General features: G+C 36.9%; 1 protein-coding gene across 4 annotated transcripts in view; it reads right to left on the bottom strand.

Moving 5' to 3' along the window:
- TMEM156 (transmembrane protein 156) overlaps nt 1–15,836 on the bottom strand; it is a 52,600-nt gene extending 36,764 nt beyond the window's left edge. For all 4 annotated transcript variants that reach the window (XM_045475014.1, XM_045475016.1, XM_045475015.1 and 1 more), the window contains exon 1: nt 15,668–15,836. In XM_045475014.1, coding sequence (XP_045330970.1) covers nt 15,668–15,755 — 88 coding nt within the window. In that variant the 5' untranslated portion in view covers nt 15,756–15,836. The remainder of the gene's footprint in view (nt 1–15,667) is intronic.
- Nucleotides 15,837–18,212: the final 2,376 nt, after the last annotated feature.

The following is an 18,212-nucleotide window of genomic DNA, read 5'->3' as shown; positions in this document are numbered from 1 at the left end:
ATCTGAAGGGAGTTCTCTGTGCCTCTTGGATTTCAATGCCTGTTTCCTTCCACAGATCAGGGAAGTTCTCAGCTATGATTTGTTCAAGTACACCTTCAGCCCCTTTCTCTCTCTCTTCCTCTTCTGGACTTCCTATTATACGGATATTGTTCCGTTTGATTGCATCACTTAGTTCTCTAATTCTCCCTTCATACTCCTGGATTTTTTATCTCTCTTTTTCTCAGCTTCCTCTTTTTCCATAATTTTATCTTCTAATTCACCTATTCTCTCCTATGCCTTTTCAGTCCGAGCTGTGGTCACCTCCATTTTATTTTGCATCTCATTTGTAGCACACTTTAGCTCCTCATGACTATTTATTAGTCCCTTGATCTCTATAGCAATAGATTCTCTGCTGTCCTCTATACTTTTTTTCAAGCCCAGTGGTTAATTTTATGATTATTATTCTAAATTCTTGTTCTGTTATATTGCTTAAGTCGGTTTTGATCAATTCATTAGCTGTCACTACTTCCGGGAGTTTCTTTTGAGGAGAGTTCTTCTGTTTCATCATTTTGGATAGTCCCTGGAGTGAGGCTGAACTGCAGGGCACTTCTCCTGTGCTATCTGGAGTAACTTGTGTTGGTGGACGGGCCACAGTCAGACCCGATGTCTGTCCCCAGCCCACTGCTGGGGCCACAGTCAGACTGGTGTGTACCTTATCTTTCCCTCTCCCAGGGGCAGGACTCACTGTGGAGTGGTGTGGCCCCTGTCCGGGCTACTTCCACACTGCCAGGCTTGTGGTGCTGCTTTGATGGGATCTGGCGTATTAGCCAGGGTGGATCTGCAAGGTGCACAGGGGCAGGAGGGGCAGGCTCAGCTCGCTTTGCCATTGGTGGTCCCCTGTGGGAGGGGCCCTGTGGCACCGGGAGGAAGACAGACCCATCGGAAGGATGGATTCACAGAAGCACAGCTTTGGGTGTTTGCATGGTGCAAGCAAGTTCAGTGACAGGAACTGGTTCCCATTGGGATTTAGGCTGGGGGACGGGAGAGGGAGATGGCACTTAAAAGCACCTTTGTTCCCCTGCCAAGCTGAGCTCTGTCTTCCCAGGCTCAACAACTCTCCCTCCTGGATTCCTCTCGCCCTCCCCGCTCTCCGAGAGCAGAGCTGTTGACTTTTAACATTCCAGATGTTAAGTCCCTCTGGCTGTCAGAACTCACGGAGTCCAGCCCCTCCACTTTTGCAAGCCAGAGTCGGGGGCTCTGCCTTGCCGGGCAGGCTACCCCTCCACTGCCCCGGCTCCCTCCCACCAGTCCGTGTAGCATGCACTGCCTCTCTGCCGTTCCTACCCTCTTCCATGGGCCTCTTGTATACACTTGGCTCTGGAGAGTCCATTCTGCTAGCCTTCTGGTGGTTTTCTGGGTTATTTAGGCAGATGTGGGTGGAATCTAAGTGATCAGCAGGACAAGGTGAGCCCAGCACGCTTCTATGCGGCCATCTTCCCCTCTAGATTCTTTTTTTTAAGGTTTAATTTTAGTAATCTCTACACCCAATATGGGGCTTGAACTCACAACCCCAAGATCAGGAGTTGCATACTGTATTGACTGAGCCAGCCAGGTGCCCCTATCCAATTAGATTCTTAATGTTTTATTAAAAAAAATTTTTTTTTTAGGAGAGAGAGTGCAAATGGGGGACAGGGCAGAGGGAGAGAGACAGACAGACAGAGAATCTTAAGCAGGCTCCATGCTCAGCACAGAGCCCGACTGAGTCTCAATCCCAGGACCCTGGGATCATGACCTGAGTCAAAATCAAAAGTCAGATGCTCAACCGACTAAGCCACTCAGGTACCCCTTAATCAATGTTTATAAATGAGATTGGCCTGTAAGTTTTTCTTTTTTGTTCCATCATTGTTAAGTTTGGGTACCAAGATGTATACTAGCCTTAAAAAATAAATTGGAAAACATTCCCCTGTTTCTATCTTCTGGAAATGTTTATTATAAAATTATTTTATCTATTCAACCTATTTCTTGAAAGTTTGGCAGAACATACATGTAAAATTACCCAAATCTAGGGTTTCTTTTAGCAAATATTAACCCATTGGTTCAATTTCTTTAATTGTTGTACCACTCTTCAGTTTTCCATTTCTTCCTAAGTAAGCTTGGGTAAGTTATATTTTTCTATAAATATGTCCTTAACATTTTAAATCTATTGACTTAAAGTTATTAATAGTAACCTCTTATTACATTTTAAATTTCTACTGTGTCCTTTTCCAATCCTAACATTACTGAATATGTCTGCCTATCTTTTGTTATTCAGTTTTAATAGACAGAAACAATAACCTGCCAAAAATGTCCACATCCTAATTCCCAGAACCTGTGAATATGTTACATTACATGCCAAAGAGAAATTAAGGCAGAAGATGGAATGAACATAGCTGGTGCACTTATCTTAAAAAAAGGAGTTGGGGGGAATTATCCTAGATTATCCAAGGACCTAATATAATCACAAATATGGAAGGGAGAGGCAAAAGAGTGTGTCCGAATACCACAACGTGACAAAGACTCAACAGGCCATTGCTGGCTTTGAAGATGGAAGTTAAGACACAAACCAAGGCATGCAGAAACCTTCCAGAAGCTGGAAAAGAAAAGAAAATGGATTCTCACCTACAGCCTCTGAAAGGAATGCTATTTTTGTACAGCATATTAGTTCTATCTTCTTTTTTCATTGACACACAAATCAGTGGTTATTTTTGTTGTATGCAGTTAACATTTTCAGGATTTATTTAGATAAACCCACACGGTTATAATTATTGAGGGTCTTTCCCCTGTCATTTCTTGCATGTTTGACCTCCCTTCTAGGATTTTATCTTTTCTTCTATAGTTAATTCTCTATAAATTCCTTCTCTGAAGATCTGCTGTTTACAAACTCTCTGTTTTTGTTCATCTGAAAATGTACATCTCACCAGTTCCAGATTGACATTAATTTTACCTCAGTACTTTGCAGAGCTTATTCCACTGCCTCTGAGTTTCATGGTTGCTTTCAAGAAATGAGCTACCTAATTTTCCTTTGAAGAAAATCAGTCTTTATCTCTGGTTATTTTTGATTTTTTTTTCATGTTCTAGAGAATTTTGTATTTATTCTGGTAGGGACTTGTTAGGTTTCCTGAATCTGAGGATGTATGTCTTTCTTCACTTTTGTAAAATTCTCAGCCACATCTCTTCAAACATAGTCGTTTCCCCATTCTGTCTCTTCTCTCCTTTGATAGCTTCATTAGAGATTTCTCCCTTTGTTCTCTATGTCTCTTAATCTCTATTTCATATTTGCTCTTTCTCTGGATCTCTGTGTTGTGTTCTCAGTAATTTCTTCAGATATATATTCCAGTTCATTATTCAGTTGTGTCTGATCCATTTATTCCATTCCTTGTGTTTCTACTTCATCTTATTATAATTTCATAATTAGACTTTCAAGTTATTCTTTTTCCAATCTGCATGATATTTCAGTTTCAGGTATATAATATAGTGATTCATAAATCTGCCTGATTATTTTTAATAGTCTTGTTTTTTACTCATACTCATTTGATACCATTTTTTATTGAAACAAACTAAATATTTACTTTATATGATATATCTCATAACCCCAATATCTGAATTCTTTAAAGATCTGATTCTGCTATTTTTGTCTCTGTTGACTATTGTCTGTTCATGTGGGGTTTTTAAAGTTTATTTATTTATTTTTAGTAATCTCTACACCCAACATGGGGCCTGAATTCATGACCCTGAGATCAAGAGTCACATGCTCCTCTGACTGAGCCAGCCAGGTGCCCATAAGCCTTCATGTGTTTTATGATTTTTGACAATAGCTCATGTTACTTAGAATTTTGTTTGGGAAATTATTTGAGATCTGATTTGAAGATGTTTTCCTCCAGAAAGGATTGCTGTTTACCTCTGCTTGGTATCTAATACCACATTATCTCAAAATCACTTTAAATTAAATTTCTTGGTGTGGTAAAAAAGGAATCCTTATATACTGCTGGAGTGTAAATTAGTCTGTCCACTATGGAAAACAATATGGAGGATCCTCAAAAAATTAAAAATAGATCATATCATTCAGCAGTTCCTCTTCTGGGTAGATACCCAAAGGAAATGAAAACAGGAGTTCACAGAGATATCTGCATGCCCATACAGTATTATCACAGTATTATTCACAATAGCCAAGATATGGGAATAACTCAAGTGCCCATCAATGGGTGAATGAATAAAGAAAATGTGTTATATATACACAAATGTAGTATTGTTCACCTATGAAAAAGGAGAATATCCTGCCATCTGTGACAAAATTGATGGACTTGAGTACGTTATCCTAAGTAAAATAAGATCAAGAGAGACAGTTACTATATGGTATCATTTATAAGTGGAATCTAAAAAACGTCAAATGAGAGAGGGAAGATGGTGGCAGAGTTGGAGGACCAGGATCCTAGGCTCATCTTGTCCCGTGAACACAGCTAGATAACTATCAAATCATCCTAATACTCCAGAAATCAACCTGAAGACTGACAGAACAAACTCCACAACCAAAGGGAGAGAAGAGTCCACATTGAAGAAGGTAAAAAGTGTGGAGCTATGGTTTAGGGGAGAAATGGATCACAGATACTGCAGAGGGGAGGGAGCTATGGTAATGGAGAAGGGAGAGAGAGAGAGAGACAGAGAGGAGCACACAGGGGAATACACAAGGAGAACATTTCCCATAGCCATTGGCTTGGTTAATGAGAGGGGTTGTATTTTTTGAGATCTTACAACCAGTGGGGCTTGAAGTTTTGAGTTTTAAAGGTCAGTGGGCTAGCCCGGGATAGAGTCAAGAGGGGTCAGGGAGAGAAGGCAGGCAAACAGCCCAGGGGCAGACAGCATGGAAACAATAATCTGAAGAGAGCCTGGGGCACACAGCAGGGAGATTATTTGCTCTTCTCAGAGCATATACCTGAGAGGCAGCTTCGTGGAAATGCCTCTCAGGTAACAAAGTAACTTGTTGTCACCATTTCCCTCCCCACCCCTCAGCATAAACACAGAGCCACTTGCAGGAGACAGCATAGCACTGACACTGGCTACCTAACTTGCTTACACCAAGTCCCCTGAGTTCAGACTAGACTACTCTTCTCAGTCAAACTTGCCTCAGTCCCAGCATTGTGGGTCCCCTCCCCTAGAAGACCAGCAGAAACCTCTGCCCACACCACATCTGACCAGAGATTTCTGCATGGTCTCAGTTCTGATGGAAGTGGTATCAGGTCTCATTTCACAAGCAGACCAGAGCACACCTAGTTAATACTTGCCACATTCAGACCAAGGACCAAAAACTGCCCACACTAGGCAAAGAAAGCCTCTGCAAATGACTTACCTGAAGGATAGAGCAGCTAAAACAAAATAGCAGGGCACACACAGCATACACCAAAGACACTCCCTGAAGCTCCAGGCCCTTGACACTACATGACCTCCTCATAAAGCCACTACTTTTAGGAGAAGGAAACATAACTGCCTTTTCTAACACAGAGAAGAAGGCAGAGACTTAGACAAAATGCCAAGATGGAGGAATTCATGCCAAATAAAAGAACAAGGTAAGGCCACAGCCAGAGATCTAAGTGAAACAGATATAAGTAACATGCCTGATGGAGAATTTAAAGCAACAATCATAAGTATACTCATTGGACTTGAGAAAAGAATAAAAGACATTAGTGAGATCCTTACCACAGAGATAAAAGAGTGAAGAAAGAATCAATCAGAGATAAAGAATGTAGCAAAAGAGATTAGTAACAGGCTTGATGCAATGAAGAGCAGGCTGAAGGAAGCAGAGGAATGAATTAAGGACCTAGAAGACAAAGTAATGGAAAATAATGAAGGTGAACAAAAGAGGGAAAGAATTATGGAACATGAGAATACACTTAGGGAATTCAGTGACTCAATCAACCATAATAACATTCGGATTACAGGAGTCTCAAAAGAAGAAGAGAGAGAAAGGGGAGCAGAAAATTTATTTGAGAAAATAGCTGAAAACTTCCCTAATCTGGGGAAAGAAACAGACATCCAGATCCAGGAGGCACAGAGAACTCTCATCAAAATTAACAAAAGCAGGGCAACACCAAGACATAATTAAATTTGCAAAATACAGTGATAAAGAAAGACTCTTAAAAGCAGCCAGACAAAAGAAGTCCTTAACTTACAAGGGAAGACCCATAAGGCTAACTGGAGATTTCTCAGCAAAAACTTGGCAAGCCAGAAGGGAGTGACATGATATATTTCAAGTGCTGAATGAAAAAAAATCTGCAGCCATGAGTGCTCTCTCCAGCAAGGCTATTATTCAGAAAGAAGGAGAAATAAAGATTTTCCCAGACAAACAAAAACTAAAGGAGTTCATGACCACTAAACCAGTCCTGCAAGAAATATTAAAAGGGACTCTTTGGGAGGAAAAGACCAAAAGTGACAAATACTAGAAAGGGACAGAGAAAATTTCCAGAAACAACAACAACACAAGTAATAAAATGGCAATACGTACGTATCTATTAATAATTACTTTGAATATAAATGACTAAATGCTCCAACAAAAAGACATAGGGTGTCAGAATGGATTAAAAAAATAACATCTATCTATATGTTGCCTCCAAGAGACACAGTTTAGACTTAAGATACCTGAAGATACCTGCAGATTGAAAGTAGAGGATGGAGAAACATTTATCATGCAAATGGATGTCAAAAAAAAAAAAAAAAAAAAAAAAAAAAAGCCAAAGTAGCAATACTTACATCAGGCAAACTACACTTTAAAACAAAGACTGGAGGGGTGCCTGGGTGACTCAGCTGGTTAAGTGCCTGACTCTTGAGATAGGCTCAGGTCATGATCTCTCAGTTTGTGAGACTGAGTCCTGCATTGGGCTATGTACTGATAGCCTGTTTGGAATTCTCTCTCTATCTGCCCCTCTCATGCTCGTGCTCTTTCTCTCTTTCTCTCTCTCTCTCTCTCTCTCTCTCTCTCTCTCTCTCTCTCTCTCTCTCAAAATACATAAATAAACTTTAAAAAATAAAACAAAGACTGTAACAAAGATAAAAAAGGGGAGTATATCATAATAAAGGGGACAATCCACCAAGAAGATCTAACAGTTGTAAATATTTATGCACCCAACATGTAAGCATCCAAATATATAAAACAGTTGATAACAAACATAAAGGAACTAATCAATAATAATACAATAATGCTAGGGGACTTTAATAGCCCACTTACATCAATGGACAGATCATTTAAACATAAAATCAACAAGGAAACAATGGCTTTGAATGACACATTGGACCAGATGGACTTAACAGATATATTTAGAACATTTCATCCTAAAGCAGCAGAATACACATTCTTTCCAAGTGCACATGGGACATTCTCCAGAATAGGTCACATACTGGGCCACAAAACAGGCCTCAACAAATACAAAAAGATTGAAATCATACCATGCATCTTTTCTGACCATAACACTTTGAAACTAGAGGTCAACCACAAGAAAAAATCTGGGAAGACCACAAATACATGGAGGTTAAATAACATGCTACTAAACAATGCATGGGTCAACCAGGAAATCAAAGAAGAAATTTTTAAATACATGGAAACAAATGAAAATGAAAACACAGCAATCCAAAACCTTTGGGATGCAGTAAAAGCTGTTATAAGAGGAAAGTTTATACCAATACAGGCCTACTTCAAAAAGCAAAACAACAATAACAACAACAACAACACCCTCAAATAAACAACCTAACCCTACACCTAAAGGAGCTGGAAAAAGAACAACAAACAAAACCCAAAACCAGAAGAAGGAAGGAAGTAATAAAGATTAAGGCAGAAATAAATGGTGTAGAAACTAGAAAAACAGTAGAACAGATCAGTGAAACCAGGGGCTGATTCTTTGAAAAATTAATAAAATTGATAAACCTCAAGCCAGACTTATCAAAAAGAAAAGAGAAAGGACCCAAATAAATAAAGTCATAAATGAAAGACGAGAAATAACAACCAATACCACAGAAATACAATTATAAGAGAATATTGTGAAAAACTATAGGCCAACCAATTGGACAACCTGGAAGAAATGGATAAATTCATACAAACATATAAACTACCAAAACTGAAATAGGAAGAAATAGAAAATGTGAATAGCCAAGAAATTGAATCAGTAACCAAAAAACTCCCAACAACAAAAAAAAAAGTTGGACAGGACAAGATGGCTTCACAAGCAAATTCCACCAAATATTTAAAGAAGAGTTAATAGGGGTGCCTGGGTGGCTTAGTCAGTTAAGCATCCAATTTCAGCTCAGGTCATGATCTCACAGTCTGTGGGTTCAAGCCCTGTGTCAGGCTCTGGGCTGAGAGCTCAGAGGCTGGAGCCTGCTTCAGATTCTGTGTCTCCCTATTTCTCTCTGTCCTCCTCTCTCTCTCTCTCTCTCTCTCTTTCTCTCTCTCTCAAAAAAGTAAATAAACATTAAACAAAATTTTAAAGGAGAGTTAATATCTATTCTTCTCAAAGTATCCCAAAAAATAGAAATGGAAGGAAAACATCCAAATTCATTCTGAATCCAGCATTACCTTGATACCAAAACCAGATAGAGACACCACAGACACACACACACACACACACACACACACACACACACACACAAAAGTACTACAGGCCAATATCTCTGATGAACACAGATGTAAACATCCTCAACAAAGTACTAGGGAACAATGTCACATGTCAAATTTATACAAGAAAAAAAAATAAAGATAAGACTTAATTCTTGGATTTGGCCTTTCACACCTTATAGGCAATGATCATTAATATCCAAGCTATGGCCAACTTGTGTTCACAAACTCTCAGGGGAAATTTTTTCCTTACTCTCTCCAGTGCCTAGGTAAAGGCAGACAAATTTCCTCATAGCCAAACAAGTTTTCCCTAGATTATTCCTTACTCCTTCACAGAGCATGTCACCTTTGGGGTCCCAGTCTTAAGCTCTGGCTTCTGTCGACCATGTATGACCCATGAAACAGACTCTAGGCTACTCAGGTGACCAATCTGTTTATTCTTGCTTACCAGTCTGGATTCATAATTTATAATCATTTTCCACCTTTGAGGAGTTTTCTTATTTTGTTAGTAGTTCAACTATATATTTTGTTGTTGTTCTTAATGTTTTAGTTTTCAATGTTTTATCTCACATTGTTAGATATTTTGTGCCAAGAGTATTTTTCAAGGTTGAATGCAAGAATAGAAGTCTCAACTCTCTGTTGACCTTCAAAAATAAGTGAGAATGTACAGTAAAATCTTCATTGTTTGACAGACAAGAGCAGCTCCAGAAACTACTCTACGTCAAGTCATATTTTCCCAATACCTAGGCTATTTCTCTGTTAACGAGTTGTCAAGGAACTTTGGAAGAAGCATGGATTCTTTCAGACAATACATATTCTAAGTGTTATTGGTTCAGTATATGAAATACAAACTGAAGAAAAAAAGCAATTTTTACCACCAGAAACATAGCTAGTACAACCACTTTGGAGATGCATTTGGCAGTTTCTTATCAAATTAAATATATTGAGCTATTTTACTACTAGTTACCTGATAGAAATGAAAACATATTTTCATATGAAGAGTTGTACAAAAATGTTCATAGCAGCACATTTATAATGGCCAATAACTGGAAACAACCCAGTGGCATAAGGGACAAATGCGATATATTTGTATAATGGACTATTTAGCAATAAATAGAAAAGAGCTAGTGATGCACTTAATAACATGGGTGAATCTCAAAAACATTATGCTAAGCTAAAGAAGCTAGATCAAAAATAGATACTGTGTGATGATTCCGTCTATATAAAGTATAAGAAGGGATAAAACTAAACTATGGTGACACAGGTCAGAAAGTTGCCTTGGGAATAGGAGAAAATTTGACAGAAATGAGCAAAAGGAATCCTTCTGGGAGTGATGAAAATCTGTATTTTGTATGGGGTTGTAGTTACATAGTCACATATAATTGTCAAAATTTATAAAACTGAACACTTAAGATCTTTGTATTTTACTGTGTGTAAATTGTGCTTTTAAAAAAATAGCCAAACTAAACAAAACACCTCCAATTGTTTCTAAATAGTTTTAATCAGGGGTGCCTGGGTGGCTCAGGTGTCCGACTTCAGCTCAGGTCATGATCGCTGTCGGGCTCTGTGCTGACAGCTCAGAGTCTGGAGCCTTCTTTGGATTCTGTGTTTCCGTCTCTCTCTGCCCTTTCCCCCCACACACTCTGTCTATCTCTAAACAAACAAACAAACAAACAAACAAACATTTAAAAAATTTTAAATAGCTTTAATCATTATTGGATATTCTGTATCATAATTCAGCAATTTAAAAATATTAGCTAGTGTGCCTGGGTGGTTCAGTTGGTTAAATGTCCCACTCTTGATTTAAGCTCAGATCATAATCTCACAGTTCTGAGTTCAAGGCCAGACATCAGGCTCCTGCTGACAGTGCAGAGCCTGCTTGGGATTCTCTCTCTTTCTCTCTCTCTAAACTTCCCCCGTTCACTCTCTCTCTCTCAAAATAAATAAATAAACTTAAAAAAAATATTAGCTGCCAGGAGAGAAAAAAAGCTAACGGCTTAGCTGCCTAATTACAGAGATACTAGTTAACATACTTTTTTTTTTTCCTTTGGTTACAGGTCTGCCTGTTTAACAAATGGTATAGACTCAAAGAGTATCAATTTCGATAGCAAAAGTTCAAATAATTACATTTCCATTTTGGGTTCAGTAATTGAGGCTTCTCTAGTAATATTGAGTTGGAAAGGGTAAAAATATATCATGTTGCAAATGAATGATACATTGATGGTGTTAACCAGGTAAGGAACAGGGGAGTCTAGACAGGATATGGATTTATTCATAGAACATTTGGGAAAGACAATTTAAAATATTTCTTGGGGAAAAGGGGCAAAGTTTGGGGTTACTTTTAATTTATGGTAACAGTATGTGGAACAGTGGGAGATAAGAAAGATTGCTGACTTTACTTGTCAAAATAGGGAAGTAAATGCACATTATGAAACTCTCCATGGGAAAAAAAAAATGGTAGGAAAATAACCTAGGGTAAACAGACACATATCTTTTAAGTGAAAGATTCTGTGAAATAAATTTCATACATTGCACAACCTAAAAGTTCTAGGTAGGAAGTAAAATTTCGCTTCAAAAATACAAGAGGAGGATAATAGTGCCTGATCTGCCTAAATCAAAAGGTGGTTATGATGATCAGATAAGAAATGCTTCCTTCAAGAATGTTTCACTTTTATTTCCTTTACAGTATGAGTCAGAAAATTCACTCCATCAACAAATACTTGGTGAGTGCCTCTTAATGTGGCAGGTACTGTCCTAAGTGCTTAAAATATGACCTAAACAGACAAAAACCTCATTTTCATCAAGCTTATGCTCTATTTGGAGAAATCAGACAGCAAAAAGTACACACAATAAGTAAGTTATATAGGGTATGAGTGCTATGGAGAAAAGAAACAGCAGTATCAGGGTAAGATATATTACCGCATTATTATTTTAAAGAAAGTTGTTTTTCTATAAAAACAAAAAAGGTGTACAGAAAGGGCATCTACCAATGCAATGAGAAAGCATCCCAAGCAAGGGTTGCTGTATATAATCTAACAGAATAAAACCCATTCTGCCAAAGCAGTGGAAAGCATTTTATTTAGCAGTGTCTATTTTTTTTTTTTTGCCAGCATCTAATGTCTACAATATATTTGTAAACATATTGTGTCGATCAGTAGCCATTTGCATTCCATAAAGATTCAGAAAATTCCATAAGAAATAAAATGTTACAACAAAGTAAATCTACCCATCTAGTTTTAGTCCTTCTTTCTGAATATTTTCAGAATAGTCTCTCTTGAGAATGATGCTTTGCCACAAATGAGATGAAGTATTTAATGTGTCAGAATGAGTTATTACTTGTAAAAGTACTTGGTATAGTACCTGATACATGTGTAAGTATTTATTACATTAAAAAAAATTTTTTTTAATAGTTGTTAGTCTATATCCCAGACCTTATTGGGGATTGTTGATTAACTTTTTTTTCAACGTTTTTATTTATTTTTGGGACAGAGAGAGACAGAGCATGAACAGGGGAGGGGCAGAGAGAGAGGGAGACACAGAATCGGAAACAGGCTCCAGGCTCTGAGCCATCAGCCCAGAGCCCGACGCGGGGCTCGAACTCACGGACCGCGAGATCGTGACCTGGCTGAAGTCGGACGCTTAACCGACTGCGCCACCCAGGCGCCCCATGTTGATTAACTTTTTAATGAGCCAGTTAATGAGAGAAAAATTAAGTTCCCATTTTTAAGAACTAAGAACACTTTCAGGCAAATTAGTTGCAGTTACTCTTGGTAACACTGTTCTTTATAATATAGACATAAGTAATGTGTACATAGGGTTGAATACTTCAGGGTTTATCCTATACTTTGTATACTTTGTAAGTTAAGTTCCTTTGTCCACTGTTTTCTTGCAGTTCACGGTCCATTATACTACCATTTCCATCAGAAAGTGTGAAATGCCAGGGAAAATGAAAGCTGGTAAACATAGTTTATGTCAGTTTGGCTCTTAACAAGTAAGCGAGGAAGTCAAATAGCTAAATAAAATTAGGTTTGAGGTGTTGTTATCTCTGCTATTCCTGTCTTGCATTGCCATGAATTATCAGTAAGACATTTGTATGACTACAATTTCTGGCTTCAAGAACTTCTGAGATATTTATATGAGTACATTTTATTTGAAAATAATTGCTACTCTTAGAGAGTGCTTCTGCAAGCAGGTAAGGAGAAATATTAGCTGATCATTAGAGTTCTGACAGTTATCTCTTTGCAACAAAAATGGAAGGAACATCCTCCCCAGACAGGCCTGGAAGCAACTTTTATGTTTCCATTGTACCTTTTTACATTGCTATTTCAGTAATTACAGTATTGTATTTAATTATTTACCAGTCAGGCCTCCCGCTAACTGAAAACTCCTTGAAGGAAGAGTTGCCTGTTGTTTTTGTAGCCCCGGGTTCCTGGTACAGGGAGACACTATTCATTCCAATTTCAGTATATGTGCTGCAGAAGCCAGCACAGGTAGGCACTGTTCATGACCGGAGGAATAAATAAATAAAAGATCACTGAGATTGATATGGGTTAAGCAGGTCTCTCTCTCTTAAACACTGTAAGTCCAATAAAAGTTGGTTGGTGAAGTCTCCTGTTTGCGGCAACCCAGGCTCTCTTAATTGCAAGCATCTCTGAATCAAAATATATCCATTCCTTTTCTATCTCCACTATCTACATGCAATGTAAGTGTAGCAAATCATTACATTAACTACTGTATCTTAGTATAAGCTGTCTTTCAAATAAACTGGAAGTATTAAAATAGTTTCTCTTGCCAGTGCATGCCCAATGCAAACTCATTAAAAGTCCAAAACACCATTGAAGAAGTTCCTCTTCTTCAATAAAGTTAGACTAGATAGCTTATACTGTGTAATTATGATAATTGAATATTCTGAGTAATGATTATTCAGAGACTCAGGCACATTCTTGATGAAAAATGATCAAACACCGTTCTCTATTTTTAACTTAGGCCTTCAGAGGGTTTATTATTTTGAAATCAAATCTATTAAACCTCATGAATACATTATTCCTCATTAAGATTCCTTCTGAATTCATTTGATGTGTTAACGACGTGGTATCAGTGAATAATTTATAAGTAAAAATCATTTTATAATATTTATCTTAGAAATTAAAGTGAGTAGGATGTAAGAAAAAAATGGGGGAAAAAACCCACAAGTAACTGATAAGAAGAGTAGGACTATACAGGAGAATCTCAAGGTTAATTTTAGCACTTCTTGAACATCTAAAAATTTTTACCAGGTATTTTATTTTATGAAATATGCCAGTTGACATGTCAACTCATTTCATAAGGCAACTATAGCTGTGATTTAAAAATTACTGAAAAAAAGTGAAATAATCATTTGCCTTTAGTTGAATCTGTATTAGACTAGATGAAATGAAGCTATGTGACCTTGTTCCTGGTGATCCATAAACCATTATAAAATATAAAACGTGCACTATTGCATGTGTAAAATATTTTACTCAATCATCAACCTTTCATTTATGGTGGCTGTGTGCAAAATCCCTTCTACCACAAAATGACATCAGGATAAGATGACGGTTTTCAAACATTTTTGTTTGTTGGCCCCAAGGAAGGTCCCTTTGAAATAAAATTCCCAAATAAATCCATCCCCCTAAAGAGTCCAAGGAAATATCTGTGCTGTTCTTGGACCAGGAAAAGCGAAGTGGCTATTTTAAGTTTGCAGAGGCAATATAGGTAGTAGTGAGAGCTGATTGTAATTAGTTGTGAAAGTAAAAACACAAAAATCATTAATGGTTGATTACTGTCAAGACATCTGCCCAAGAAAGAAAAGCTTTTCACATGCTCTGGCAATCACCAGTTCTCATAATACAGTAACCAACAGTTAGCAAATAGTTTATGAAATCTTTTTTGAGGCTGATTACTTGGTTTTCGTTAGATGAACCTGATTTTTTGGAGATGTGAGGTCCATCTTCATGGCCTACCTTAGATAACTATCAAATCAGCTTACTATTTAAAAGGCTTAAAAGTTGAAATAAGTTATCTCCATACCAATTCTAACTATTCTCTATATTTTCACTAAGTGGAATCAAGAATTAAAAATATATGTTATGATTGTTTAGTCTGAGCAACATAATGCCAGAAAACCAAGAAAATTTTGAAAAATTCAATCATTCACAAAATTGCACATAGTGTTTGTTTAGCAAAAATATTGTTATCAGGCCACTTAGTATCATGTACATGCAACAGTAATCATGGCAGAATGTCATCAAATATAAGCTTTTCCCTGATTTTAAGCAAATTCATATAACTTTAATGATAGAATATAGTGTTTTCTTTTTACTTTTTCTTATTATTAAATGCTAGGGAGCACAACTATTTTCCGAACGCACATTTATATATATTTTAAATCTTTTACTGACATATAAAAATAGTTCAAATTTACATTTATTTATTTTCTTATCCCAGGCTCCAACAATAATATCACAAATCCCTGAAATATCCGCAGAGGACATTTTGTTCCATTTTTTCTCTAGTTACAAATATACATACGCACACACCTGCTGAAATTTGCACCCATCTTATTTTAAATTCTCTTATTTTTCAAAAAGCAACAGTGAGTTATTTGTGTGAAATAGCTGTGGTAGAGGGAAATCAAACACCTTTAACATAACAAATATGACTCGCTTTGTGAAATAAGTCTAGAGTGTAAAAGCATACTTAAAACTGTTTTGAAGGAAATTACTTCAAAGAGCAAAATCATGTGAGATGAATGTAAACTCAATGTTTAAAATCTAGACTACACATTTTAAATATTTCTTTTCATTTTTTATTGCATTACGGTATGCCACAATAATTAAGTAGTGCAAATAAGGTTACTGTGCTATATAACAGTCAACTAAAATTACAATCTCATTTTCTTAACTTTTCAGACATAGAACTTCAGCCCAGGCAGCGTGTATCCAAAGAGAGGATCTTTCCTTGTAACCGTTAGCTATCATAATTTTTTTTTTTTTAATTAGAAAAAGAAAAGATAAATTATAATTATGTACTCACCTTTTGGTGTCTTAAAATGTTCTGGCAAAATTAAAATGAATGCGATCACAATTGCCAAAAGTAATTTAAAGAAGGCTGTTTTTGTCATGTCTATTCACATGACACAGTGTGTTCCCCTCCAGTACATTGGTGGCATGTTTCTTCCTGCTTTGGGTTTCATCTCTGCAGTTCTTTAAGTTTATGCAAGCAACTTCATACTCACTTCCTTTTGTGTAAGACTAAAAAAAAAAAAAAAAAAAAAAAAAAAAAAAAAAAAAAAAAGAGGGCTTGATTGCTTCTCAGGCTTTTGGCTAAGATCGATTGTAAAAAAAGAGGCCTTGAACTGAGACTTTTTCATTTTGAGTCACTTTCCATTAAGAAGACTACTGTCTGATAGACAGTTTCAAACTATCTTCTAAACAAGAAAGATAAAGAAATGATCTCAAGAAGCAAAGATCTTGTCCTCACCTAGGTTTGAAGGTGTTTTCCCATTTTTGCCAATGTGTGTGCGTAAATATAAACGCACAACATACACACCAAAAATAAAATGATGAAGGTCCGTCATGCCCATTCATTCACTTACTTAAATGATTGTTGACCCCTTGTAAGTGCCAGGCACTGAATTGGATTCTAATGTTCAGAAAACAGTGTGTCTATCAGACAGTAAACAGTACAAATGTAAGGATAAATGTAAGGATAAACCAAAATTTCAGTTCTACTTTATACTACTTTGTATAAAGCGGTGGAATGTGACTCATTATCATCATGCCTGTAAACATGTGATAATAGTTACAGAATCCACATTGTCAATTCCCATTTCAAAAATGATCTTTCATTATGAAATCCCAGTGAAATAAAATACTTTGTTTTAGAATATAAATGAAGAGTAAGGGAAAATCAAGTTGACTAAAGAATATGTGCGGGGCGCCTGGTGGCTCAGTCGGTTAGGCATCCGACTTCATCTCAGGTCACGATTTCACGGTTTGGAAGTTCGAACCCCATGTCGGGCTCTGTGCTGACAGCTCAGAGCCTGGATCCTGCTTTGCGTTCTCTGTCTCCTTCTCTCTCTGCCCCTACCCCACTTGTGCTCTGTCTCTCAAAATTAAATAAATGTAAAAAAAAAAAAAAAAAAAAAAGAATTATAAATAAATAAATAAATAAATAAATAAATAAATAAAAGGATATGTGCAAACAAATACTTTTCTTCCATTGTTCTTGTTTTCTGGTTTGAAAAAATAGTAGGGATATCTCCAATCATTTTTTCCCTTCTCACTCCCTCTTGTACCCCCATCACCCCATCTGTTTCCACTCATCTCATGTGTTCTTACCCACACAACCTAGGATTTTATGGAACAATGAGTGAGTGGAAGAGTAGGAGGCAGGGAACAAAGTCATGCTATGGATATATTGTGAGTATAAATTAACTGTCTCATCTTCTGATTGGGTGTGAAGATTTGTTGGGCAGACAGGAATCATGGGTTAAGAGACCTTAGAAACTGAATCTAAGAACAGTCAAAATGGGCCTAAAACTTCAAACATTAGACTTATTTTTATGAACAGCATCAAGGATCATTCTAAGGAAGAAAGGAATTGATAAGAGTCATTGCCTGCACAGATTCCTGGACTGAGACATAATTGTGTTATATGTCCAGCAGTACCTTCAGTAAAGATGCTGATGGAAAGGGGTGAGTAACCCTGTCCCTTAATTCTTTCCCATCTAATGGGTGTCACTAAGTTATAGTGGACTTTCTACGCCTCATTTGACCCTGTTTTGGTTCCCTAATTTTTACTTATGAAAACAAACATTCCAACCACAATTTTACTAATGGAGAAGAAATTGATCAAGAAAACATTTACTTGATATTACACCACTAAGTTAGTTTAGTTTAATTCCTTTATCAATTTTCTTTAAAAGTGAAATTAAACCACACCACCAGTGTGTCATCTCTGATTTAGCAAATTATGAGGACTATGATATAAACTCATATTTCAGGAATCTTTTATTGTCCATGATTCTACCATTATATTTGATTCTAAATTTTAGAAATACTTTTGATCATTTTGCCTACTGCTTAAAGTGTTAGCAGAACAATGGCTAATGACAAGTTCCAAATATCCCCTAGGTCAAATCCTCCAAGATTCAATGGTATGGGTTAAAATTAAAGAGTCAAAATATCTTGCTTTTTTTGACTGTCAAAATTTATTCACTAAAATGTTTTATAACTGAAATTGCTACATAAGGTACCTCATTAAATATTTGCATTTTAAATACCAGAAATCACTAAAATTTAAGAATTAAGTGGCAGTTTCTTGTAGGTAATCCAATTTAAAATGAGAGGAAGACACAGAATCCAAAGCAGGCTCCAGGCTCTGAGCTGTAAACGCAGAGCCTGACGCGGGGCTCAAACTCACAAACCATGAGATCGTGACCTGAGCTGAAGTTGGACGCTTAACCAAGTGAGCCACCCAGGTGCCCCTAACTTTTTCTTTTCTTTCTTTCTTTCTTTCTTTCTTTCTTTCTTTCTTTCTTTCTTTCTTTCTTTCTTTCTTTCTTTTTTTTTTTGAA

Source organism: Leopardus geoffroyi, chromosome B1, assembly GCF_018350155.1.
Source record: "Leopardus geoffroyi isolate Oge1 chromosome B1, O.geoffroyi_Oge1_pat1.0, whole genome shotgun sequence".
Classification (NCBI taxonomy): domain Eukaryota; kingdom Metazoa; phylum Chordata; class Mammalia; order Carnivora; family Felidae; genus Leopardus; species Leopardus geoffroyi.
Note: the sequence above shows the minus strand (reverse complement) of the source record. Positions and strands in the feature narration are given on the sequence as shown.